The sequence below is a fragment of the Ambystoma mexicanum genome, chromosome 3p, assembly GCF_040938575.1.
Source record: "Ambystoma mexicanum isolate Mex_15411 chromosome 3p, UKY_AmexF1_1, whole genome shotgun sequence".
Taxonomy (NCBI): domain Eukaryota; kingdom Metazoa; phylum Chordata; class Amphibia; order Caudata; family Ambystomatidae; genus Ambystoma; species Ambystoma mexicanum.
The window spans coordinates 1,113,214,599-1,113,241,514 of record NC_090925.1 but is presented as its reverse complement, the minus strand read 5'-3'; the positions used below and the strand labels follow the sequence as shown (position 1 = coordinate 1,113,241,514).

At 51.1% G+C, this 26,916-nt stretch overlaps 1 protein-coding gene across 1 annotated transcript in view; it reads left to right on the top strand.

The window, feature by feature from the left end:
• GNPDA1 (glucosamine-6-phosphate deaminase 1) overlaps positions 1 to 26,916 on the top strand; it is a 142,009-nt gene that overhangs the window by 8,299 nt on the left and 106,794 nt on the right. The window contains exon 2 of the mRNA XM_069652471.1: positions 24,636 to 24,764. Within this exon, the coding sequence (XP_069508572.1) occupies positions 24,641 to 24,764 (124 nt within the window). The 5' untranslated portion in view covers positions 24,636 to 24,640. The remainder of the gene's footprint in view (positions 1 to 24,635; positions 24,765 to 26,916) is intronic.

Genomic DNA, 26,916 nt, shown 5'->3' with positions numbered 1-26,916 from the left:
TCACCTGACTAATACATTTTATTGCACTCCAAAGACACTAACCAGGGCCAACTGACTGTGCCTTTTTGACTGAGCATTCTGACTGCCGAAAGAAGCTTCTCAGCATTAAGTGACAACATCTGGAGAGTATGGGAAAAATTATTTGTGTCCCAAAGTTGATATTAGTCTGGTCACTGGCATCCGAGGTCCCCAAGAAACGGCCTTCCTCGTGGTTTCTAACCCTGTACCCCCCTCATGCACAAAGTGCCATCCAATGGGGGCCGAAAGAGTCCAAGAGGAGCTCCATGTATGAGAGTAACTGGGCCATGAAAGAGAGCCGTTTGTGCTTAAGGTACCACCCCGGAAGAGAGATTCAAATACATTCCAGAGGTCATACAGGGAAGTTGGTCTCCCTCCCCCATGTACTGGGGACTGGAGATATGTTTTTACGAAGTTAAGTTCAGAATGTGATACTAACTTATTAGACCAAGGCCTCCAAACCACAATCTCGGGTGAGGTGTCTTAGCCTAGGCCACATTTGGCATACAGAGAGAACGCCCTTTCTGGTACCAATGGACCGAGGATAGGGCTGATTCAGCCTGCCCACTTGCTCAAATCCCACCTCTGCAGTTACCTGATAAACAGTTGAACGGATCATTGCCCATACAGATGACAACTTGTCAGGATCTGATGCCGTGTGTCTCCTGACCATTATGAAGAATATGTGGCATTCCTATATAAAGACTCAGAAATGCAGTTTGAAACTACATCTTCTTAACACACATTTGTGGCGGCGAAGAGCCATCAGATGAAGAGGCTATATAGCTAGTCTATTAGGTATGGGAACCTATGACTATGCCAAAACTGGAACACCTTCCTGTTGGAACCCTGACGTCTGTGGAGAGGGAAGGAATGCTAATGGAATAAGCATAACCTGAAGAAAAAACCTTTGCCCAGTGGGGTGTAGTGAGCTCCTATGTTATTGGTATACTGGTAGTCCTCTGATGCTAGGAAGATGATGCTTGTATCGGAGCTTGATGGCTTTGCAAGGCTTCTGAAGAACACCGGTATGTTAATACAGCTCAGCATTGCCCAGCAGTTAAAGTAAAAGGAAGCAGTCTCCCCCAGTATGAAACCACACCATATGAGGGAGGACCAGAATGGACCCAACATAAGACAAAGATGTAGGCGTTCCCACACATCCGTGGACCTTTGGACACAACTGCAGAAGCTGGATCTCCACAAATGGTATATCTGAACTAACATAAGCTAGTACTTAGTCTAGGGTTAGGCAGAATCATGTGCAGTGCCCTTAGGGACCACTACACACCATTAAGACTACAGGTGGCAAATGAAGTTTTACCTTTGGTATAAGCCTGTACTCCTATGTTAAAGTGGTAGCAGTAGCTGAGCAGCCAGTCTTATCTCAAGAGTATATGAGCAGTAGCAGAGATTACACAAAGGGACCACAATTACTGTGACTCAAGCAAACGCTGACTCAAGGTTTCAGGTAAAAAAATATAAGTACAATTATTTTTAAACCATTTGTTATAAACGCAACACTTCTATTAATTCAAAACCACATGTAAAATACACTACAACCAACCAATTCACTTGGTACAGTATAACTCAAGGTAAGTACCCTATGTTTTAACAGACCGGTGTTGTGAAACAAGACGTGACCGGGAATACATATGCGATCACTTTTTGACAGTAATGACAGTTCGGTCTTACTAAAGATACACGTATCCACGGCAAGAAATGTTACCGGGGCAAGAACACACCTAGCATCTGAGTTAACCAGAGAGAGTTGGGGCAAAAATCATAGGCAATACTTTTGTCAGGGCAGACGGAATCAGAGAATACTATTTGACAGGAATTCAAGAGTCAATAGGCCGGAGCCAGTGTCAAGTGGAACCGGGTTCCTGTTGTCAAGGATCACACAGTCGGACATTCGAAGATTCAACGTTGCCAGGAGTACTTAGATATTGTCAACAGAGGAAGCAAAAGTTATAAGAAGCGGGGAAGATAAGGACAAGCCTTGGAGGAGGAGAAAATGGATTCACCCTAGCTCCCCGAAGCAGAACACAGTACCTTATTCAAGGAAGAAGCTGGTGCCACGGCAGTTGTTCCTGGTAGTTTCCTGCAGACCCATGGTTCCTGGAGCTTCGGCAAGAAGGAGGACGTCTGGAGGGGTCTGCACTATGCAGGGATGAAGCCAGCAGCAGCGACGGTGAATAAAAGGTGCGCTCCTTAAAAACAGGAAAGGCTCTTCGGATGGCTATCCGGACCACTACAGCAGTGTGCAGCGATTTCGACCAAGAAGAGGATCCAGGCTCAAGGGAAGAAGACTCCGGACTGGATCTTCTCTGGTCGTCGAAGGGTAGATAGCTCAGGACTGCAGCAGGGCTTCACCGTGACGGGATAGTTGAAGCAGCCGTCTTCTTCTCCGCTTCTCTTCGGTTCCTTGTAGTTCCAGTGGCGACTCTGACTTCCAGCCCAAGAGTCCTGCCTTTTATGCAAAAATCCCCCATTCACACAGCCTGGCTGTCAATCACGCAGCAGGGGGGTTCTCCAGCCCGGACAACCACCTCAGCCAATCATGGCAAAGTGCGACTTGGGTTTCCTAGGATGCCCTATGCAGGGGGTGACTACACCCGTCCCTCACATTCAGCCCACCTAGATACCCAGGCGCCTAGAGGAGGGCTTCTTGGCAGAAGCCCGCCAAAAGACAGTGAACAAAGAAGGCAAACCTGGTTTGCCGTGCAAAGTAAAACACAAGAAGGATTTTAACAAAAAGAAATGGTGAATAAACCCGACTGGAGTCAAAAGAAAAAGTATTTTGTCAAGCGGGTTTATGTTCGAGGCTAATATAATAGCCTAAAACAATACCACGTTTATATAGTATAAATGCGATCAAAAAGTTAGGGTAGATACCGTTGGCACAAGCCAAGTCTAAATGTTAAAAGAGCAAAACACGGCTCTAAGAGGTCCAGATAAAAAGGGCTAAGAAGTAACCCTTTCCAATACTCCATGTAAAATGGGGTGTACTGGATCTGTGGTTAAATGACTAGGTAAAGTTAATGGTGGACACTAGTCAGCCCCAGAAATGGAGTCGGTGGGAAGTCTAAAAGACAACCCTGTGTCACTGCACTGAAGGTGCTGTGTAACACACAAAAGAAGGGGGGTACTGAAGTGGTGTACTCCAGAGCCCACAATCACAAAAACAGATGAAATACACATGGAAAAACATGGGTAAGAGTGGGGGAAAAGCTCACACTCTTACCAAGTGAAAAAAAAATAACTCCAGAAATCCAGCAAAGCTGCTGAGGGACTCACTAGGTAAGGGAAATTAGCCATTGAATGAGAATTCTCCCTAACAAATGCTAATGGAATAAGCATAACCTGAAGAAAAAAACTTTGCCCAGTGGGTTGTAGTGAGTTCCTATGTTATTGGTATACTGGTAGTCCTCTGATGCCAGGAAGATGATGCTTGTATCGGAGCTTGATGGCTTTGCAAGGCTTCTGAAGAACACTGGTATGTTAATACAGCTCAGTATTGCCCAGTAGTTAAAGTAAAAATAAGCAGTCTCCCCCAGTATGAAACCACATCATATGAGGGAGGACCAGAACGGACCCAATATAAGACAAAGATGTTGGCGTTCCCACACATCCGTGGACCTTTGGACACAACTGCAGAAGCTGGATCACCACAAATGGTATATCTGAACTAACATAAACTAGTACTTAATCTGAGGTGGTACAAAATGGGACCATTGCATGGTATTTCTGTAACCTTGACGTTCTGTGCGAATGCCACATGAAGTTTGTTCACTGTAATAGCTCATCTATCGGGGTGGCAAAGTGCTGAGCGACTTTCGCAAAGCAGGGACTTGGAGGTGTCACACGGACCCTAGTAATAGTCAATATTTTTTTTTTCCAACAACATTTTATTGATTTTTACAAGGTAGGACATTACATGCAACAACGCAGTACAGGTCAATATGAGCGTTAATTAGAGCTTTTATAGTCTATTTCGAGTTGCAGGGTGGAGGGGAGATTGGGTGGATCCTGAATGCGGCGGTTGGGCGGGCGAGATCTAGGTGATTATACCCCTCTGCTCTGGAGTGTTCGAGGACCGGTCGGGGATCAGTAGAGAGGACTGCATTGGAGCCATCTGGTGAGAGGCGGTCTTCTAGTGAGGGTTGGGTATTTGGCCGCATAGTCAAGGAAGGGGTCCCATATGTTTAGGGTTCTAAGTAAGGAGTCAGAGCGTATTGCAGTGATTTTTTCCGCTACTGCGATCTCCCAGCATTTGGCCCACCATAGGGCAATTGAGGGGCCACCTTTGTCTTTCCATAGGCGAGCCATTGCGATCTTCGCGGCCAGTAGTAGATGGTTGCAGAGGCGGGCAATATGGCCTGAGATTGGGAATGTTCCATCGCCGGTTTCGCCCAGAAGGACGATGCCTGGGTCCCATGGAATTGAGAGGCCGGTTATTTCCTTTATGTATTTCAGCACCTCTTTCCAATAAATTTCTGCCTTTGGGCATGTCCATACTAAGTGGTAGAGGGAGCCGGGGGATTGGCAGCCTCGCCGGCATGAAGCGGGAAAATCCGGGTTGGCTTTATTGATTTGTGTGGGGGTGATGTAGTATCTGAAGCACAGCTTATAGCCTCCTTCTTTGTTTGTGACACATTGCGAGCTTTTATGTAGTCTGGTCCAAATTTGCTCCCAACTCTCTACTGCAATTTCCCGGCCAATATCCTTTTCCCACTCCGTCATATATCTTTCTTTCTTTGCTGCGTCCGATCTGTCGAGGAGTCGGTATATGGTGGAGATTCTCCCTTTGTTGGTCGGGGATGTTAGTGTGAGTTCCAGGGCTGTAGGCTCTCTCGAGCCTTTGTCTCGTGTCCCCCTGTGGGACATCCAATGTTTGATTTGCGAGTATCGGAATCTTTCCCATTCAGCCACTCCGAATTTCGTTTTACACCTTTCGAAGGTGATGGGGGAGCCCTCTTCCATGAAGTCGCTGGTTTTTGCCAGGCCTCCTGCTATCCATGCGTGGAAGTCTCGGGGCGGGTTACCAGGGGAGAAGTCTGGGTTGTTCCAAATGGGAGACATGGGTCCCAGGTAGCTGCGAAGTCCCCATTTCCGCGCTGCGGTTTTCCAGCACTGGGTTGTTGTGTTTGTGGCCGACAATGGTCCTGAGTTGGGTTGTGGTTTGAGTGATGGCAGATGTGGGAGATCTTGCAGTGGGACCGGGCACCAGGATTCTTCGATTTGACGCCATAATGGTGGGTCTGCTTCTTGCACCCAGCCAAAAGCGTGGGATAGTTGAGCCGCTAGCGAGTATCTGGCCAGGTCAGGGACTCCCATTCCACCTAGGGGTTTGCTTTTTGTCATGATTCGCTTGTTGATCCTGGGCCTCTTCCCTCCCCAGACAAATTCCATTAATTTCTTCTGTAGTGCTCGTGTGGCCGGGGGTGGGATTTGCAGAGGTAGGGAAGTACATTGGTATAACCATCTGGGTATTAGGTTCATTTTCACGGCTGAGATTCGACCGAACCATGAGATTTCTTGTTGTTTCCATCTTTTGAGGTCGTTGTGCAGCGCCCTGAGTAATTGTGGGATGTTTTTTGTGTATAGGCGTGCTGGATTTCCGGTGATCTGTACTCCGAGGTATTCTATGGCGTCTTTGGCCCAGGGAATCGGTGAGAGTGGGGCGAGCGCGGCCTCATCTAGTTGAGATAGATTGATGGGGAGGGCTGAAGATTTTGTTAGGTTGACTTTGAATCCTGACATGGTGCCAAATGACTTAATCTCTTTCCATAGGGTCCCCAGGGAGGTTGGGAGGTCCGTCATCGTTAGCATCACATCGTCAGCGTAGAGGGCAATTTTATACTCGCGGTTTCCCACCTGGATGCCTTTTATGGTTTTGCTTCGTCTGATTCTGGCAGCGAAGGGCTCCATGGATAGGGCGAAGACCAGGGGCGAGAGCGGGCATCCCTGTCTGGTGCCTCTAGTGATGCGGATGTGGTCGGATCTCGAGCCGTTAACTTGGAGTTGTGTGGTGGGGATTTGATAGTTGGACATGACCCATGCTGTGAAGTTGGGGCCGAAGCCAAAGCGTTGGAGGACTTCGTGCATGTATCCCCAGTCCACTTGATCAAAGGCTTTGTGGGCGTCTAGTGAAATTACAGCCATTTTTGTTTTGGATTTATGGGCCCCTTTAATTAGGTTTAGTACTCGCCGAATGTTGTCGTGGGTCCCTCTGCCAGGGATGAATCCTGTTTGGTCACGGTCGATTAGGCTTGGGAGAGTTGGGCCCAGTCTTCTGGCTAGCACTTTGGCAAAGATCTTCCCGTCATTGTTTAGTAGCGATATGGGCCGATAGGAATCTGGCAGTTCGGGGTCTTTTCCGGGTTTGTGCAGCAGGATCGTAATTGATTCGGCCATGGATTTAGTGACGGTTTTCGTAGATAGGAAGGAATTGAATAAGGAAGTAAGATGTGGGGCTAGGACTCTGACGAATCTTTTGTAAAAGGTTGCGGTTAGGCCGTCTGGGCCTGGTGCGGCGGGTTTGAGAGTTTTGATGGCTTCGATAATTTCTTCTATTTCAATGGGGGCCTCCAGGTGCTCCAGGAGGTCAGTGTTGCGGGGCGGTAGAGTGTTTAAGTATTCTGGAAGGTCTTTTAGATTTAACGGAGCGCTGGACATTATAGAGGTATGGTATCTCAGTAGTTCATTTATTTTCTCTGGTTGGGCGAAGAGCAGTTTTCCATTTTCCCCTCGTAGTTTGAGTATGTTGTTCCGACTCCGGAGCGCTCTTAGCTTCTGTACTAATATTCTATTTGCTTTGTTTCCTTTGGCGTAGTAAAATTGCTTTGTGTACGCTAGGGATTTGGCTGTTCGGTCGGCGCAGTGCATTTCCAAGGCTGTCTTTGCCTTCCTCAGGGCTCGCTCGGTTTTTCTTGAGTATTGTCTTTTTAGCTGTGACTCATGGAGGGCTACTTCCTTTTCTAATTTGGAGGAGGCTATGTTTGAAATTCTTCGCTGTTCCGCTCCGGCCCCTATTAATACGCCCCTGACTACCGCCTTCATGGCATCCCAGATTGTGCTGATGGGGGATGTTTGTGTGGTGTTCTCTTCAAAGTAGTTTATCAATGAGTCCTCGACTTCGGCCCTTATACTCATGTCTAGGAGGAGTGAGTCATTCAGTTTCCAGTACCTTTGTGGGGGGATTTCTGGCCTGAAATGGCTATATTTACAGATATCGGGGAGTGGTCAGAGATCATGCGTGTGTGGATATCTGTGTTGATGACACAGGGGACGAGGATGCCGGGGATTAAGATTAGGTCTATTCTTGAGTATCCCTTATGAACGTTGGAGAAATGTGTGTAATCTCTTGTGGTGTCGTTTTGAATTCTCCAAGCATCTACTGTCTCTGTTTCTCTGAACAGTTTTAGTAAGGCGAGGGCCTGGGTGTAGTCGTTGTTCGTGGCGGGAAGAGATTTGTCCAGCACTGGGTTGGGGATGGTATTGAAATCACTGCCGATGAATAGGTGTCCTTCACGGAAGGATAGGATTGTTGGTAAAATGTCGTTGAAGAACTTGCTTTGGGTGGAGTTGGGGCCGTAAATTTTTTTTTTTTAAACTTTGGTTTTATTGGCATTTTGTAAATTTAACAAACCGGGCTGAATAACCCATTAGGCACACCAGGTGATTAACTGTTCCATTCAACCCTTAACCCCCCCCTTCCCACCGCCCCCCTCCCAACAGTGCCCCTGCAATCCTGCAATAACTTCAAACGAAAGAGACAATGAGCGGCTTTATCCTTCCCTGTGTTCAGGAGACGCTGTGGTGGGTGACCATTCTTTCCGGCCGTGGTCGATGGTGCCGTTTCCCCGGTCGTGGGCATGCAAGGCAGGCCCAGCTGGGCTCCAGGCCCTCCTCCCCTCCCTCGGTGTGGGTCAGTGTCTCAAGTCAGTGGACATCCCATCCCCACGATTGTTGCACCCCATACCAATGTGCCATGAAAGACCCTGAGTCGTTGTTCACCAGAGCTGTGAGTTTGTCCATCAAGAACATGTTCTTTACTTTCCTCAGCCAATCCTCCTTGGAGGGGAGTTCCGGGCTCTTCCACTTCTGAGCCAGGGCCACCCTCCCCGCTCGCAGCATTGTTTCCATCATCCTTGGATATCTATATATTTCCAAGTCTTCCGGGGGTACTCCCAACAACATTGACAGAGGGTCCTGGGAGAGAGGCTCGTCCGATGCCTCCGCGATCCAGGACCGAACTCTTCCCCAGAAGACCTGAACTTTCGGGCAGAGCCACCACATGTGCTTCCTGGATCCCCTCTGGCCACAACCCCTCGGGCACATTGGAGTAACACCCGGGAACATTTTAGATAATTTTACTGGGTCCCTATGCCACCCCTGCAAAACCTTGAAATTATGTTCCATGTCTGCGGTGAACAAGTTCCCATGGAAAGCGATTTTGAAAATTCTCGACCAGGTGTCTTCCGAGATGACCTCTCCCACCAAATCGTCCCAGAATGAGCGGAAGCCCCTTCTCCCGGGGAGGTTAAAAGTGTTCAGGATTTTATACATGTTCGACACCGCACCCTTTCTCGTAGTCGCTGTATCTATGAACTTTTCAAAGGGGGTCAGCTGCCTCCTCAAGTTTTGGCCCCAAGATTGGTCGCACAATATGCCCTTGAGGCGGAGGTATTCAAAAATGGTGAGGGATCCCCCGCCGAGGGCCTCCCTCAGGTCCTCGTATGGGAGAAACTCCCCCTCCCTGAACATCTGCCCAGCCCATTCCATCCCCATGTCGGACCAGGTCTGGGAATTCCGAAATCCCCTCCCGCCCACATCAAGGGGGAGCCCCCAAAGGGAGGACATCGGGGACGGCCATGAAGTGAGGTAGGCTGTCTGTGGGCCCTCCCTCCAAATTTCCCATAGGACTCCCAGGGTCGGGTGTCTTCTTAACTTCCCCGGGATAGATTTGCGTGGTGCCCACAGGAGGTCTCTAACCTTCAGGGGGTGGGCGTCCATGTCCTCTAAGTAAGTCCAGTATGTCCCCATCCCCTCTCTCATGTGTTCCAAGAGAACCCTCAATTGTGCAGCCCGGAAGTACTGGCGGAAATCAGGGAGCCCAAATCCCCCCTCCTCCCTCGGCAGTGTCAGGGTCGCTCTCCCAGTCCTTGGGGTTTTCCCCTGCCATATAAATTCTTGGACTGCGTTTTGTAGGACCCTGAAGGTCTGCTCTGGGATGGTGGTGGGGAGCGCTGTGAACAGGTACAGAAGCCTGGGTAAGATATTCATCTTGACCGCTGTCATCCGGCCGTACCAGGACAGGATCATCTTGTCCCATCTCCTCAAGTCTGACCTGATCCCTGCAATTATAGGGTCATAGTTAGTGGAGGCTAGTTTGGATAGGTCCCTAGTTAGCAGGACTCCCAGGTATCGGATGGATGTCTTTCCCACCGTGATTCCCTCGAACCTGTCCAGGGGGTCCAGCTCGGGGTCTCGCACTTTCATTGGGAGCAGGACCGATTTGGTTGTGTTGATTCTCAGTCCGGAGAAGCGACCAAATGTGGACACCAGGGACAGAAAGGGGGGGAGCGAGGCGGCCGGTTCCACCACATAAGCAAGGATGTCGTCTGCAAAGAGGGAGAGTTTGAACTCTACGTCGCCTCTGCTAATCCCCCTGATGCCCGCATGCGCTCTGATCGCTATAGCTAATGGTTCTATCGTTAGGACATATATCAAGGGGGAGAGGGGACAACCTTGCCTGGTCCCTCGCGAAAGTGCGAAGGACTCGGTCAACCTCCCATTCACCTGGACCCTCGCTGTGGGGGCTCTATAGAGTGCCGATACCCAGCTCCTAATATGGGACCCGAAGCCCATTTTCTGGAGAAGAAGTTCCATGTACCTCCACTCCACCCTGTCAAAAGCTTTTTCGGAGTCTAGAGAGAGGACACATGCGTCCAGGTCAGATTCCTGTACGAAGTGGAGCAGATCTATCGTTTTTCGGATATTGTCCGACCCCTGTCTCCCTCTTATGAAGCCCACCTGGTCCCCATGAACCAACCTCGGCATTATCCCCTCCATCCGCCTCCCCACCACCTTGGCCAGGATCTTGACATCCGTGTTCAGTAACGATATCGGGCGGTATGAGGAGCATTCTGCCGGGTCTTTCCCCTCCTTGGGCAGTACTGCTATAATGGCGCCCATCATGGAGTCAGGGAGAGTGCCTCCCTCGAGGACAGAATTGAAGACCCTCGCCAGGTGTGGGGCCAAGCTGGAGCGGAACCTCTTGTAGAAGTACACTGTATAACCGTCCTCCCCCGGGGAGGTTCCCACCTTCATCCCACTTATCACTTTGTCTATCTCCTCCTCGGTTACCGGACCCTCTAACCCCTCCGACATCTCTTGTGTTAGGGCTGGGACTTGTATGGACTCCAGGAAGCCTTCTATCTGGGCATCGCCCTCGCCATATTCTGAGGTATATAGTTCCTCATAGTAGTGGCGAAAGGCCTCTCCTATGTGAGGAGCATCGTAGCCTATCGTCCCCTGGGCGTCCTTCACTGCCTTGACCATTCTGCTTCTTTGGACTTCCCTTAGTTTCCAGGCTAGGATACTATCTGCCTTATCCCCTTTGTCATAATATTTCTGCTTCACCATCTGGAGGCTCCTCTCCGTTTTGTGCAGGAGGAGGTTTTTGAGTTGGAGTCTGTAATCCTCCAGGGCCGTGACCTGGTCACGCTCGAGTGGCCGCTCCGGAAGCCCGCCAGGCCGGAGCTGGGCTATTTTATCCCTTAGGGTCTTTTCCAGGGTCTCCCTTTCTCTTTTCTTCTGGGCTCCTATTTTGATGAGCACACCTCGTAGGGTTGCCTTGAATGCATCCCACAGTGTGTGTGTGCCGACTTCCCCATTGTCGTTCAAGTCAAAGAACTCCGTGATGGCATCTAGCACTTCCTGCGCAATGGCCTCGTCTTTGAGAAGGGAATCATTGCATTTCCAGCGGCCTCTGCGATCCGCATGCCAACCCTCAGCTATAGTGACGCGGACCATGTCATGATCCGTCCAGGGGACGGGGTCTACACTGTAGCCCGAGACGTGTGGGCGAAGCGTCTCGTCCACCAGGATATAATCGATTCTGGAAAATGAGGTATGAATGGCAGAGTAGTATGTGAACGAGGAGACGTCGGACCTGGGGAGTGGAATCGTGTCGACCAGGCCCAGCTCAGTGTTGACCCTCCGGAAGCATCGTGCCATGCCCTCGTCCGCCGGTCTGACGTTCGGAGGGCCAAGTCGCTTCCTATCTAAGGCCGGGTCTAGGACCATGTTGAAATCTCCCCCTACCACTATTTTTCCTTGGACAAAGAGTTTGAGCCTGTCCCTCACCTCCTCCCAGAACTGGGCTTGGCCTTCATTAGGGCCGTATATAGCTACGAGGGTTAAGGGGGCCCCCTGTAAAGTGCCCCTCACCATTAGGTAACGACCCTCGGGGTCCTTCAGGGTCGCCTCCTGCTCAAAGCCTATGCTCCTTGCTAGCAGAATTGCCACTCCCCTCCTCTTTGACCCATGTGATGCACAAAAAACCTCGCCGATTCCTCCTCCCCTCATCTTGGGTTCCTTCCCCCGGGCCCAATGTGTCTCCTGCAGGAAAAGCAGGTCTAGCTTGGCTCTTCTGAACTCCCTGCAAACCAGGGACCTCTTTGTGGGGGTATTCAGACATCGCACATTCAAGGTGCCCACCCCCAGGGCCGGCAAACCATTAGCCATTCTCTATGTATCTCTCTCGGTTGGCCACCCGCGTCGTGTCTAAAACCCTGTGTCGCTTCATTTGTCTCGCTACTGGATTGCTTGGATTTTCCCTTCCCCCTTCCCCCAGGGCCCTAAAACTGACCCCAAACATCCCCTCCTCCCCCCTCCCTGAGAAAACATCCCCCGCCAACTTGAAAGAACCCCCCACCCCCCTACCCGACGTCCAGCCAATGAGTTCCGCCATCACTGGCTTGTGGCCGGACCACCAGCCTGGCCTCCCCAGGCCGGGCCCGCTGAACAATGCTCATCTCCTTGAGCCCCCTTTCCCCCCCCAGCCTCTTCCCCCTCGGTTGCCCACTGTGTACTTGCTGTTCCAGGGGACAGAGTCGTCACTGGGACCTCACGTGCCTCCACGCCTGTCCCGCAGATTGTCGGGGTTCCCCCGCCGTCAGCCTTCCGAGTCCATTTGTTCTCCTTCCCGGGCGGGAGGTGGAGTATTCAATTTTTTGTATTTTCTTGAGGCTGTTTTCCTTCTCCTGGGTCCCGACTGCCCCGGCCCACCCCCGGCCAGAGCCTCCGGGCCGATTGGACTTCTCCGGGGGGCTGGGTCCACCACGTAATCGTGTATGGCTCCTCTAATATCCTCTTCTGTGACCAGCGTGGTGCGTTGGCCCATGTATTCGAAGGATAAGGAGAAAGGATAGCCCCACCTGTAGCGCACCCCCTTCTCCTTAAGTAGCTGCGTCAGGGGACGGCACATTCTGCGCTTCGCCAAGGTGTAGGCAGAGAGATCCTGAAAAATAGTAATCTGGGCATTGTTGTAGGTGATCACCCCTGCCTTCCTCGCTTCTTCCAGAACCTTGGTTTTTTCCGTGTAGTAGTGGAATCGGGCTAGGACAGACCGGGGGTTCCCGGCCCTGCCCCCTGCTCTATGCACCCTGTCGAACGTGGGTTCCGTGGTCATCTCCTCCGCGAACAGGAGGGTGATAATGTCTTTCACGACTCGGGTTAGATCTCTCTCTGTCTCCCCCTCCGTTTCCGGGATCCCGAAAAATCTTAAGTTATTCCTCCTTTCCCTGTTTTCAAAGTCGTCAAACTGTCTGGCCTTTTCCTCGTCCCTATTCTCCAAGGCCGAGAGCCTCATGTCAAATTGGACCTCCTGTGCCGTTGACGAGGACTGATTGGTTTCTACCCGTTGCAGCCTCTCCTCCACTTTGTCCACCCTTTGTTCCATTTTTTCAAATTTCTGGGCGATATCTGATCGCATTTCCCTAATTTCCTGAAGGATGGAGGCAAAGCCCCTCTCCATCGCCGTTGCGGGTTCCGCCATGTTTCCCGGGTGGGTCGGGTCCCCGGAGCCCGTGTGGCTGCTGTTGCGGTCCTTATACCTGAACGCTTGCAGCGACTCTAGCCCGTTCATGCGATCCCCCTCTGTGCCCCCCTCGGGGTCTGCCGCTGACCCAGATCCCGCACGTCTTGGAGTGGTCCCGTGGGGAGGGGGAGGCTGCCAACGTCGTGTACCAGCCTCTGATTGCCGTCCAAGTTCTGCACCCAGGGGGGGAGTCAGGCGGGCACACGCCCCGGGGTCGTCACCGGGGGCCACCACCCGATTAGGCCTGGTCTCAGTACCTCCGGGCTCTCTGGGTTCCTTTATTGGGTTGGTGGGTGGTATCCCCACCCCCCAGCGTGTCTTGCGCTGTGCTGCCCGGCCCGGGCCCCAACAGGACTACGATAGCGGGGGTGGGGCGTGCTGCGGGGGTCGCCTTGGCCACCCCTGATCCCGGGTGGGCTCTCCTTTTCCTGCGTTTGTCTCCTGAGGGCTCGGGGGGCAACGCTTCCAGGCCCCGGATGCTGGGCCCGAGGCCGCCGACTGGGTCGTCCCGGCCTGGTGCGGGGGCCAAGGCTGGGAGTCCGGTTCTTGACAGTGGTGGGCCGGCGGGAGGGGCCCGTCCGGCTCTTCGTTTTTTTTTTTTTTTTTTTTTTTTTTTTTTTTTCCCCTTCCCGGGCCGCTTCCCGCCGCCGGGGCTCGGCAGGGGCGGGCCCGTGCCGATCCTCTGAGGCGATCCTTCGGCCGGGGGTGGTCTTTGCTACCGTGGCCCCCCTACCTTCTTCGCCCGATGTTCGGCTGCTCCTTCTGAGTCGGCAAGACACTGCGCTCCGGCTGGCGATCGGGCTGCACTGCTGGGCTCCGTACGTCCGCAGGCCTCTCCCCGTTCCCTCGGCCGCGACTCCAACGCGGCTCGAACTCTGGTTCCCGGGGGGCGGCGAGATCCGCTCCTTCGTGCCGGCGTCTCACGGGGGGGCCACCAGTCGATGGCCAGATAGCTGATCCGCCGGGGGGGTCCGGGGGGGGCTCAATCCCTCTGTAAGGCCCTGTCCTGGCGGGAGCTCGGCACTAGGCTACCATTGCCTCTGCGCCCCCTGGTGGTCTCCCTGGGGCCGTAAATTGATGCTAATGTGATGGGAAGTTCTTCGAAGATGCCTTTGAGAAGTAGGTAACGGCCTTCTGGGTCTCTCTTTATTGTGATGTTAAGGAGAGGAATTCTGTCGCTGAGCAGGATTGCCACCCCCCTTTTCTTTGAGCCAGAACTGGCGAAGAAGGATTGTTTGTATCTCTTGAATTTTATGCGGCGTTCATCCTCTGCGAGTAGATGTGTTTCCTGCAGTACGACAATGTCTCCGGCCAGTTGTCCCAGGCGGTGTTCCACCGATCTGCGTTTCCTTGGAGAGTTCATCCCCTGGATATTCCAGGAGAGAAATCTTAACTCACTTATGTTAGTCGTTATTAGCGGCGAGGCGTCGCGGATGCATCGTGGGATTTGTCCCTGGGCTGCTCTGTGGGATTTGAGTGCGACCTGTTGAGTGGAGCGAGTTGTGGGCTTGATTTCGAATGTTGTTGCATGTTGTGTTGCGGAGTCTTTGGATGGCTCTGGGGACGGTGTATAACCGTGCTGCGTGAAGCATTCTTGTGCATTTCCTAACTTTTCCTGTATCAGTTACTTCTTTCCCACCGTTGAACTGGTAGGTGAAACTTCTACCTATTGCCACTGGGGAACTTGTGGCACCAATGCGCTCGTTGTGGCCAACCGGGCCGTCGAGGTGAACCGGGTGCAAGCTCGTCGAAGGACCTGCCTCTGTGTGTGAGCGCCTGATTTGCTCGCGATGATATCAGATGGTCTCGGTGCTTTATTTGGTCTTATGGGATCGCTGCTTGAGGCAGCCATTGTTTTCTGGATTGGGGAGATGCCGCTGTGTGCTTAGCCCCCGTCGCCATCTTTTTTCCGGGGGCCTCTGAGTCTGCGCTGTCTGTTGGACTTGGACCATGCCCCTCCTGGGGAATTGTCTCGGGGAGGGTGAGCTGGTTCTTCCGGCACTGCGCTGGGGTCGTCCCTGCTTATGCCCATGAGTTTCTCCGCTTCTCTCAATGACTGTATTTGTCTCTGCGTTCCGTCCCCTTTGAATTTCACTGAGGTGGGAAAGCCCCAATGGTATGGGATTTTCTTCTCTTGTAGCCAGGTTGTCAGGGGTCGCATTGCTTTCAGTTTCAGGAGTGTTGCGTTCGCCAGGTCTTGATACAGGTAGATCGTGGACCCTCTGAAGGTGATCTGTCTCATTTGCCTTGCTTCACGCATAATGTCCTCTTTTACCTGGAAGAAGTGTATTCTAGCCAAAACATCCGGGGGGAGAGTGGAAGTTTTCGTTGGAGTGGTTCTGTGCACCCGGTCCAGTTCTAGGGGGGGAAGCGTCTGGGAGGGTGATAATGAATCGAAAGAGATCTGATATGTAGGCTTTCAGGTCTGGTTCCGGAATAGTGGTCGGAATGCCTCGGACTCTGATGTTGTTTCTCCTTGATCGATTTTCAAAATCCTCCTGTTTTGTCTCCAGGATGTTACATCTTGCTTCGAGGGCAGCTATCCGGTCCTTGTTATGTTCATCTTCGAATCTTTGGTCACAGACTTCTGCTTCGATGTTCCACTTCACCCATTCTTTTGTCAAGAGTATTTATTTTCTTGGTGATTTCCTCTGAACTTTTTTGGATTTCCCTGGTTAGGGCTGCCAATAGGTCCTGCAGGTCCGCTTTGGTAGCAGCTTGAGGCAAAGTGCGATCTGTTTCTGCGGCTGGTGCAGTGTTATTTTTCATAGTATCCTCCGGTGGGTCGGCTTTCTTAGATCTTTCGGTGGCGGCAGACGCCATGAGGGTAATAATGTCCGATTGTTTTGGTGTCTTCCCCCTTTTAGACATTGTCGTGGGGAATTGAGGAAAGTGAGGTGCTGCGAACTAGATGTTTTCGTGCGATTTTAGGGCCGGGTCACTGGGTTTGCGGCAGTGGGGAGGAACAGACGGGTTCAGAGGGATTCCGGAGACGCAAGGGCACAGCAAAGCGGAATGGGGGTTGCGAAGAGTAAGGCCAGCGGGTCCGGGGAGCTTCTTTTTGCCACCCCCCGGTGCGATTGGATTGTACTCCCTCACTCCCCCCGACTCCTCACCTCCTGGCTCCGGTGCTGGGATGCTCTGCGGCTATAGAAAATGCTTGCGGTCACGGGCCGCTTGCGGAGCTGCTGGGGGGGGAGAACAGCCCCAACAGGACTGTGTAATGCTGGTCCACGCGTGGGGCCGGTGCCGTGGGGAGCAGGAAGCAGATCACCTGGGTGTGGTTGCTGTGGTGGCTGGGGGGAGGCGAGTCCAGGCGTGTTCCGGTGAAGTTGTGGGGAGGGTTGGGGGGGGCAGGGGCCCCGTTGCTGCTGTGATCGGGCCCTGGCAGAGGACTTCCAGGTGGGCGCCAGGCTTGGAGGGGCTGGAGCTGCAGGAGCTGTGGAGCTAGACCAGGCAGGAGGCGCCGTGGCGAGTCGGGAGTCCCACCGAGGGCGCCAATGTCCGTGCAGAGATCCGGGAGTCAGGGCCTCGGTGGATCCGATGGGGGGACCGGGCAGCGACCCCCCCCTGGCAGGCCCCCGAGCTCCAGAGGCGAGGTGGAAAGCTGGTGGCCTCCTGTGGCGAGCTGGGTGTGCGGAGGCAGGCTGGCCGTGCGGTGAGCGGTGCTGTTAGGTTCCGGGCCCCGGAGGAAAGGGGCTGTCCAGAGATTGCGTCCCGGCCAACGGGCGAGATGGAAAAGCCCGGCGCAGGGCTCGATCACGTCGAGCTCCGATGGCGCCGCTGGGAGCTCGGAGGGAGCCCGCGGTTGGGCGTATGCAGGTCCTCGGCGCCGATCCGCTCCGCACCAGGGCTCGGGTGAGCGGATGGCGTCCTGGCAGGCGAAGGGGAGGATCAGATCAGTGCCGATGTCTTCGTGTCCTCGGGCGCAGCCCTGCTTTGGGTCGTGCTTAATAGGGGGTGGGATCGGGGGCAGAGTGGCACCACGGCAGGCGACTAGCAAGCGGGCACCGGCTCACCACGGACAGGAGCCGATCGGCAGGGCTTCTGTGTTCGTTCCGCCCCCTCCTGGGCAGGCTCCGGCCCTCACTGCTGCGGCGGCCATTTTACCGCCAAGTGGGACCCGGGACTGCTGGAAGGTCTCCCTCGGCCGTTTCGGTGCGAAACCGGGACCCACTCGGTCGGCGGGCGCCTGGGGGGGCCCCCCCACCAGTGGTTTCAATTCCGGGGAAAAACGGAGGCTGGAAACGGGACTTTTGTAGGTAGGCGCATTGGGCCAGACGGGAGAGCTCAGAAAGTCATTCCAGACGAGTCGGCTCCAGGCCACGCCCCCCCAATAGTCAATATTTTTAATGGTTGGTATAATCACACACACTCTTTAACCTTTCCCATCGCGGCTGGCAAGTGTAAACTGTACAGCCTCATCTGGCCATAACCCACTGCAGGATTACCCGGAATTGTATAATATGTTATGGGTGGGAAGCAAGGCAGGGGAGGAGAATGATGCTCTTACTTCCTGTTGTGACAATGGGCCTCATTACAACTTTGCCGGTCCGGAAACAACAGTGGCGGTAAGCTTACCACCACTGTTGTTTCCGGACTGGCAAAGTAAATGTCTGCGGCCGTGTGCCGGCCCGCCCGCCAGGTCCGCCCTGGCTGGCGGAACGGCACCCGGCTGCAGACTTCACTGAAACACTGACACCGTTATTACAAGGTGCCGGTGTTTCAGTGATCCCCATTCCCATTTGGGAATGGGGATTTACGAATGCCGCCGCCTGGTTTACCAGACCACCCGGGCTGTAATGCCCTGGTTATTCCGGCAAGTCAGGTGGCGGTAAATCATCACAAGTCCAGCAGCAGCCTGCCGGTTTTACCGGCACAGCTACCACCAGACTCGTAATAAGACCCTGAAATGTCTGAATGCACGTAACTATTACGTACCCTGTGATTTCTGATCGCGGCATTTGTACTTAAATAGCTTAGTGTAGAAATCTGCATTATAGATTAATTTTTAGCTAGAATCTTTGTCCGGCTGGCACGGCTACCACCAGACTACCGGCGCCGGACTTGCCGGATTAACCGGGGCATTACAGCCCCCGTGGTCCGGTAAATCCACCGCCGACATTCTATTAATCCCCAATCCTGTGAAGTAACATAGGACTCCACAGGAATGGGGAGGACGGAAGCAACAGCATTGTGCGCAACAGTGCCGGTGCTACCGTGAAACCCTACGGGCGTATGCCGTCCCGCCTGCAGAACTGGCAGTTTAACCAGTCCGGACCGGCAACCTTGTAATGAGGCCTATTGTCCTAAATGCTTACTGGGGGCACAGCAGCTACATGTATATGGCAATCGTGCATAGTAAGCTGAATATGTGTGCTACACAAGGACTACAAGCTGGAAATCTTGTGTCTTTGTCATTAAAGTACTGTTGCAATGCATTGATACTGGTCTTCCATTCAGGATTGGTAAAGCAAGGATGGTTGAATCAAGGATAAAATCCATATATTTTGCTAAACATGTCCCGGGTTAGCCGTGCCTAAAGTCCCGAGTCTGTCCATCCTGACTTAGAAGTGTCATGAAGCGTATGTACATAAAACATGGGCCTTCTGGTATACTTGAAGAGAGTACATGCATTTTTCGGGGGCTTGTTTGTAGGATGGCGTCTCCGTGTTTGTTGGTACTGTTAGCCGCCGGGACTCGAACCCGTGACGACGAGGACGACTTTGGCGCAGGCTCACCTTGCGCTAACCTCTTTTTTTGCTTTTATGTGCCTGCGCTTATTCGTGCGTTTCACAATATTATCTGGGACATAGTGGCTGCCAAAACTTGCCACGCTTTGACCTCATGAGGAGCACAAAGTATACACTGGCACTCCTTTGCCCTCCCCTTTTCTTTAAGCCTTCATGACAGTGCTTTAGTGCTTAGCAGAGGGGGACAATTGGAGTGATTAAGAGGCTGTGTGTCTGACCCTGAACTTGAGCCAGCCCAGCAGTACTCAAGTAAGAAAAAAATAGCAAAGCTCCAATTTCAGCAGGACTGGCAACATATGTCCCATGCTTCAAGCCTCGGAATTGTTTTGGAGCAGATAATACATTCTGTTTTGTTTGATGATGGTGTCCTGATGCTCTCTCCCCTACCTAGCAATCCTTTGACTTGTGTTGGGGCCCTGCCAAACAGGCAGAGGTTGCAATGTGAGCGCTAGCCGGATTCACCTGTCTCACAGTGATCCAAGTCCATGAGGGCTTGGGAGGTGCATCCGCTTCGCAGTATATACACCTCCCATGAAAGCCGCGCCATATTATCCTGGAGTGCGTGGACTGCCCAGCACTGTGAGGCTGAAATTGGATGCCACAGTGATCACATTCCTGGCCAATGGTGGCACTGATCTCAGAAAGGGGGGTTGATAAAAGCCTGAAGATGTCTGGATTATCTGCTGGATGTTTTTTGGTTCCGCTGGCTACCCTTCTTGATGAGGAGGAGCAATCTTTCTTTGAGAGGACAACTCTGAATATTGGGCAGTTACACCAATGGGTTAAGAGGGTGGGTGCTTGTCGTGTATATGTCACTGTATAGATGGAGGTTTGGAATATAGAATGTGTTTGTGGGAGTGGAAGAATGCTGTGAGCCAGGTATTCCACCACTGACCATCAGAGAAATGTAGCCTGTGTGATGGGAGCCAGTGGGTTCCTATCCCAAGGCATGCATTCGTTATTTAAAAATTGATTAGCAGATGCCCACAATTAGAATTCACTATTTCCAGGACCTGGAGGTGGGCCAGGAAGTGCACAGGTGAGTGGGCAGAGGGGCTGGCTGGGGGATTCTACCGAGCAGAGGGGTCGAGGAGAGATGCGACCTGGAGCACTGTCTCCAAGCACATAGGGAAGGCTGACAAGAGGTGCATTGTGCTGGCGTGAAATGCAGGCTGCTAGGTACGGATTCAGCTTCTGCTGCCGGCCTGATTGGCCAGCTCTCTTGCCCCAGGTGCTAATATATAATACAAACCTATCTTGGTGCAAAGAAACTGGATGGAACTATTGATTGCTACTTTGCGTAAACATCTAATTAACTTTGTGACTTCATTATGTAAGAGAAAAGCAAGTAGGAAACTAAGCAGAGTGAATGGCGAAGCTGGCAGAGAACTGGGTGGAATATAGTAGTTGCGGACATCTCACTTTCATGGTAGCTGGGATAAAGCAGCAGGGTAACTACGCTAAAATGTCAAGGAGTTTGGGATCAGCTCACGGGTCGACCACCTACTTATTGTGACTAAATGAACCTAATGGATAACTTGCCTGAAGTGTCCTGGAAGCATCTGCACAACATTTGACTTCTCGGTAATACAAGTGCCACATTTTCTGTGGAAAGAAGACTCTGGATTGGGGGGGGACTAGGGGGGAGTTGGTTCGGGAGGGTTGGATTGGGGACATTATGACCCTAGCAGTAGCCGTGCTGGTAAATACTGGCACGGCTGCTGCCGGAGTCATGAATTTACCGGCACCCGGCAATGGGAACTTACCGGGGCTTTACAGCCCCGGCGGACCCGGTAAATCCCCATTGCTGGGTGGCAGTAATTATTACTCCCCATTCCCATTGAGTCCCATTGGACTCAATGGGAATGGGCAGGCTGGATGCACCGGCACTATTCATGAATGGTGCCGGTGTATCCGTCGAGGTCTGCCCGCTGGTGCCGGTCCGCCCGCCAGGTCAGACCTGGCGGGCAGAAAGGCACCCGCGAGCAGAACTCATTGTTTGCTGGTCCGGTAACAACGATGCCGGTTACCGGCACCGTTGTTACCAGACTGGCAAACTTGTAATGTGTGCCTCAGTATTTTGCTGAAAATGGAACCTACGTTACGAGTGCTTTCTGTAAGTGAGTGGGGCTACAGCAAAGTTAAGTTTGTTTGGCGTGAAGTTTATTACGGATATGATAAGGTATACTGGTGCCTTTATAGGGATCCTGAAGGTGTAGATGGATATGGGGCAAGTATTTGCAGATGGAGTTTAGTCGGGCCTGGGAGAGTGCAAGGTCCGTTCCCCAGCCAGGACATGGTGATCAGTAGGGGATACTTCCAAAGAGCAACAAGACCTCAATGTCCGTATCAGTGGCCTGTGTTTCTGCCTGCATCAAAGGCATATGTATTGGGCGGGGAGGCTGGAGGACACGATTTGCGGTCTCTAGGCCACTTCCCCCAGCGGCCAGATATACATACTGACTCCGTTTTAAAGCAATCACCTATCCCAAGCCACTCATAGCAGTCTTTCAGTGGCACCGCCTCCCTACATTGAGGATCAGAAAATGGATGTTACAACTCATAGCATATGACTTTAAACTAGTTGTGCAAGAGGAACAAATAACCCTGCTGACTTCCTGTCTTGCCGCCCCTTTGGAGATGCAGGAAACAGCAGACATAGGTGAGCATGTCTGTGCCATTACTGAAATAGCTCTTTGCACAGCAAGGCCTTCAGTGGCCATTGTTTCAAATGAACAATTATTGCACATCGGAAGTGAAGCGCAGAGCATCCAGCATCGTCAGCACTTCATAAAGAACAGTTCGCATATGAAATGGCTCTACTACTCCACAGTGCTCAACACACCCCTCGGCCCCCACTTGCTTATGGGATTCTATGGGTCTGATTTCCAGCATTGTGCAGCTGGCAGGAAGTACTGAGCATCTGTCTTTCCCTAGCAGTGATTGCGCTGAATAACCAGTTTCCATCTGAAGATTGGAAACAGGACGCCGCCCTTCCGATTCTTGTGAAACTGCACAGACTCTGTACTCTTCTATTGGATGCATCCCCCCCACCGACAGGAAGAACTCTAATGTCCAGTTCTGGACCCTGATTATCACAGCTGGGAAAGAGATACCCTGACCAGCCTCAGATGACGAAGACACTCCTTTGCCCAGGATAGTGTGTACTGGTCAAATATTCCCAACCAAAGGGGAAGGACTGCACTCCTTTGAAACCCCCAGGCTGATTGTGACACACACAAAAAGCACCATGGTCCCGGTTAAAAGTAATAACGAGCAGTCAAAATGTACTGCTCATTTGTATATTAAAACCGCACCCTTGGGTAAAAGCACCACATCCTTCATGTGCCCAATCGTCAGATCCTGAGGGCGACATCCTCTTACAAATGGGAACTAACAGGTGCATCCTTCTTAGAATGCATATCTGCACACCCTAAAATGGACTAGACTTTCTCAAATGTCTCGGGTACTGACCATGGCTACATCGAGGAACGTGTTCCACATAAAATCTATGAAATGGTCCTGCTAACCTCCCCTCCCCCCTTTGAACTGGGTCTCTTTTCTTATAAGTGTGGTCATTGCAGTTTAATGTAAATGTTGAAGGAGATTTGATGATCCTAAGTCAGTACTTCTGTTTTGCTGAGATCCGTTTTATGAGGCTTAGGCCGCTGCCCATCGCCGGCTCTGGAACCTGACATCAGAGCTAAATACTAAATAGTCCAGACACCTTCTTCGTGGGAGCAGAACAGTCTAGTGGAAACTTGGCAGCATAAACCTGTCTCCATCCTTCTTCGTTCCATGTTGCTGTGTCTTATTGTCATCACAACAGCACCAATTGGAATTGGTGCAGGTGTTTGGGATCGTGTTTTGGCAGACTTAAGATTTTTTGGGAACTGAGCTTCTCTAGGAGCTGGCACCTGAGGGTCTACCCTCAACTTTCCCTAACATCTGTTTTGATGTTCGCTTTTCATAGGATCTGTTTGTTAGGTCCTAGTGCTCATACTTGTGCTGTGTGATCTTAGATTTAGCCAAAGCAGTAACTTGCGATCTTCAGTTAGGCCATGACTCTGAAGAATCGCTACAAATACTAGTTTAGCGAGTTCTCTTAAACCGACTGCTGCTTCTCGCAGGAGGATCTGGATTGCACTGAGCTGTTTCAAGTTCTAGAATGGCGTTTATCGCCCAAAGAGCATTCACAGCATCGGATATTTGTAGAAAGGCTTTTGGATGATCATAGAAGTGCAGTGTTAGTGCTACGTGGGTGGTGTAAAGCACGATGAAGAGTGAAAAGAAACCTCAAAAAATTCAAATGCCCTCTCAAATTGCACCTGAAATTGAAAACCCAATATGAAGCGGCCTGTGAGAGAGAATGCACAGATATGCTGCCACTGCCACAGAAGTGGCATGCTGGATTGCATTATTCAGGATTGTGATTCTGGGCCAAATTCCCATTCTGTAGGGAACCTGCTAAAATTTAAATGGATTAACTACATCCCCAACCTGAAGATTTGCTTCTGGAATAAGGGGCACAGCAAGTTGAGCCCACCTCTGGAACTTGAGCCGGCCAACTTCCTTCACTCAACAGCACTCCCTCCTGTTGTGCCAGAAAGAACTGGTGGCAGCCTTTTCTTTAAGCCGCCTGCGGTGTGTTGGAGCCGGACAAGCCTGCCTCGCTGTCTCTACTCCTCTTATACACCTGCTCCCTGGCTAAGTGGGAGGCTGGCCAGCGCAGTAGCCCCATGGTCCTTCCAGAACTCCCCATGTACTGTGGGCTGGAAGTCCAAATACAGCCATTTTTGTAGCCTGCTAGGTAAGCATCCTAGTTTAAAATTGTGCTCTTATGTTTCAATAGTTTCCACCCCCCACCCCCGCCATACTTTTGTGTGCAATGTTTATTATCAAGGGTGAATATACACATTTAAACACTACTAATATATTTACAGAACATTTCCCAAACATTTTACAGTTTCATCAAACACCTAAATGTTGGTGCGATTTAAATTAAACCAAATGGCTATAAGGTTGCAGGAGAGTGGGTGTTTAAAATAACTCTGTTGCTCAAAAGGCCAACATTGGGGGTTAGAGGGAGCTGCTCCAACTTGGGGTTGCGCTTGCTAACAGTTAAGAGGCCCCATACCTTCAGCCAGCTGTTGTGTTTGTTCCTTTGCAAACTGGGATCTGTAGTTTCGTTTTCCGCATTAGACGTATTAGCCTACAAGTACCAGCTTGCAAGGTAAAGAAGCAGGCTTAGCTCAAGGTGTCTCGTGTGACATGGGGCCCCTTGGCAGCAGTGGCTTGGTTGCTTGCTAAATTAAGACGCTTTAAAAGCTGTTAAGGAGTTGCATTGTTGCCATTTTAAAAGTGTAACCAAATGGAATAAATCTATGCTATTGCTATATTCTGTGGGCTCCCCACCATCTATTAATCTGATCTGCCTGATTAATGAGGTTTCTGACTGCTATGAAACAGCTGGCTCAAGAGTAAGCGGGCTTGGACGGCTGTATACATGTTCTACTGCTAGACTGTGTCATTGCACTATATTGCCAAACACCATACATCTGTACTGTTTTTAGGTTCATACATTAACAATTTGTTGGTATGTTTTAACAGTCTCCTTCGTGACGTAATACTGTTGCCTTACTGTGAAGTGGGGGGGGGGGCAATCCCTCTCTTTTACGGGTAACACAGGAACCAGATACTTGCATCAGAAGCCATCTCCTCAATCAATATATATATTTTTATTTTAACAAAAGGGACAATGAAACTGATTATTTTGGATGACTACAACCAGGCTAGCGAATGGGCTGCAAAATATATCCGGAATCGGATCGTCCATTTTAACCCTGGTCCTGATAAATACTTTACGTTGGGACTTCCTACAGGTAAGAGAAATGTTTACGTTGAATATCCTTCTTTGTCTAAAAAGTGAATACTAGCCATGCATCCCCTTCTTCTCTTAGTTCTGACTAAAGCGATACCTATACGAGAAGTGAATGCTATTGATGGGTAGAGAGGAAGGCTGGTATATAGGCAGGTCTAGATCCTGTGTGTTTGGCTGCACTGCCTTGTGCCTCGGGTATCAACCATTTTGGATCATTCATAGTGGGCATGCAGTATGGCCGCTCCGTCGTCAGAGAATGGCAGCTTCCGACTATAGCCACAGAGGTCTGGGACCTAGGAGAAGGCATGCACGACTGAAGCAGTTCCCTTTAGCAAAGCTAAAATCATGGGCTTAGCCAATGTTTATTGTTGGGCATAGTTTTAGCATTGGGGGAACAATGCTACCTTTGTGCTCTACAGGAATTTCAACAGGAAATGGAAGAAGACACAATATCTGAGAAGTTACAACATAGCAACCATGTAACTTACAATGTAATTTAAAGTATCCCATCTTTTCTGTATCCCAGATAATGTTAAACAAAAGTCTGAGATTCTAATTGAGCTACACGTTTTGCAATAAAGTTGAACGTTCTATCTGGTGTAGCTACGTTGCAGGGACAAGGTGGTCCCTTGCTAATAGAGCTGTAAATTGATTGACAAATAGACTACATAATAAAATTGGTCCATGTCTCATGCCAAGAATGATGGTTTGCTTACGCTTGTCCTGCTTGTTGCTCACCAGTAAGAAGGAACGCCTTCTGTAGGCTGAACACATTGACATTCGATACTGCTTGTCCTGTTCTTTCTGCTTGTACACAAGTCCTTGACGTGAGGGCTTTCTTCAGTAACAAATCTAATGACCTGCATGTACTACATTAACAAATACATTGAAATGAATGTATCGCATGCAGGCCATCCTATAGAACTCTCTGCAGCACACACTCCTCGTATTTACTACAGCTTCTGAAATTCACATAACATGACATCAGCCAATAACTGTACCAACTGCGCCATCTTTTGGACTCGATTCCAACAGGCAGCGCTTCCTCCACAAAACGAAGTGAAATTGCCCATCTCGTCATAATTTCTTGTGCATCTACAAGTATTGGCATTGGCAATTTAATTGCTTGGTCTATCTGGGTCTGCATCCTCGTGGGCCCATCCACCCTTCTAAGATGGTCGCCCGCAACACATGCACTGGATTGCATTGTGTATCGAGGCAGCAACCGCAGTGATTGACTGCACTACCTCCTTACTTACGGCCTATCAGGGAGTCGGCAGGTGAATGCCAGCCCCGTACCATAGGCCCTCACCTAAATCCCCTGTCGGACTGTGATCACCGGCCTGCACACTGCTTTGTCCCTGCTTGTTCTTCGCCAGAGCATATTGTGGCGCCCAGACTCGCTTGACAATAAGGTAGCCATTGCCCCCCCTATTGCATTCTATGTACCGTTTGCGCTCTTTGACGAACACCTCGCCACCAAGGGCCACTCTTGCCTCCTTCCTGGCCACACTATCTGGCACTAAATCGTTATGCTCTGGGCATTTTCTGTTGTAAATGATTTTTGATTTTGGGCATTTGCTCTGGGTACCTGTGACTGTCTTTTGTAATTCAAATCTGCTAGGCCGCCTGGTGAGTTCTGTCATGCAGTGCGCAGCTCTGTCCTTCTCCCTCCTCTCTACACCTTGATCCCCACCCCTAATGGTGCTCTCCATCCCTCCTATCTCTTCTAACTGCTTCTCCATCACCTATCCTACCTCTCTCTCGAAGCATGGAAGGCAAACATTTAAGAAGGCTCTCCTGGTCCCTAACCCTGGTCTGTCCATAGCTTACACATATGCCAATGCTTCCTCCAGGCACACTATCACTGACATTCTCTTTGTTGTTCCTTTTCCTGACCTATGGACTCAACATATGGTTTCAGTCCTCTCCACTTTCTCTTCCTCCCCCATTAATGGTGGTACCAGATGAGAAGTGCTCTTGGCCCACTTCTTATCCAGGTGCAGGATCACTGTCTATCGGAATGGCATTATCATAGCCCAGGGCTCTCAGCCCACCTTCTCCTTCTTGACTGGTGTTAAGCGTCTCTTTTCAACTCCCCTCTCCCTCTTCTGCTTCCACACTGCCTTCCATCCCCACTCCTTCCCCCTTCA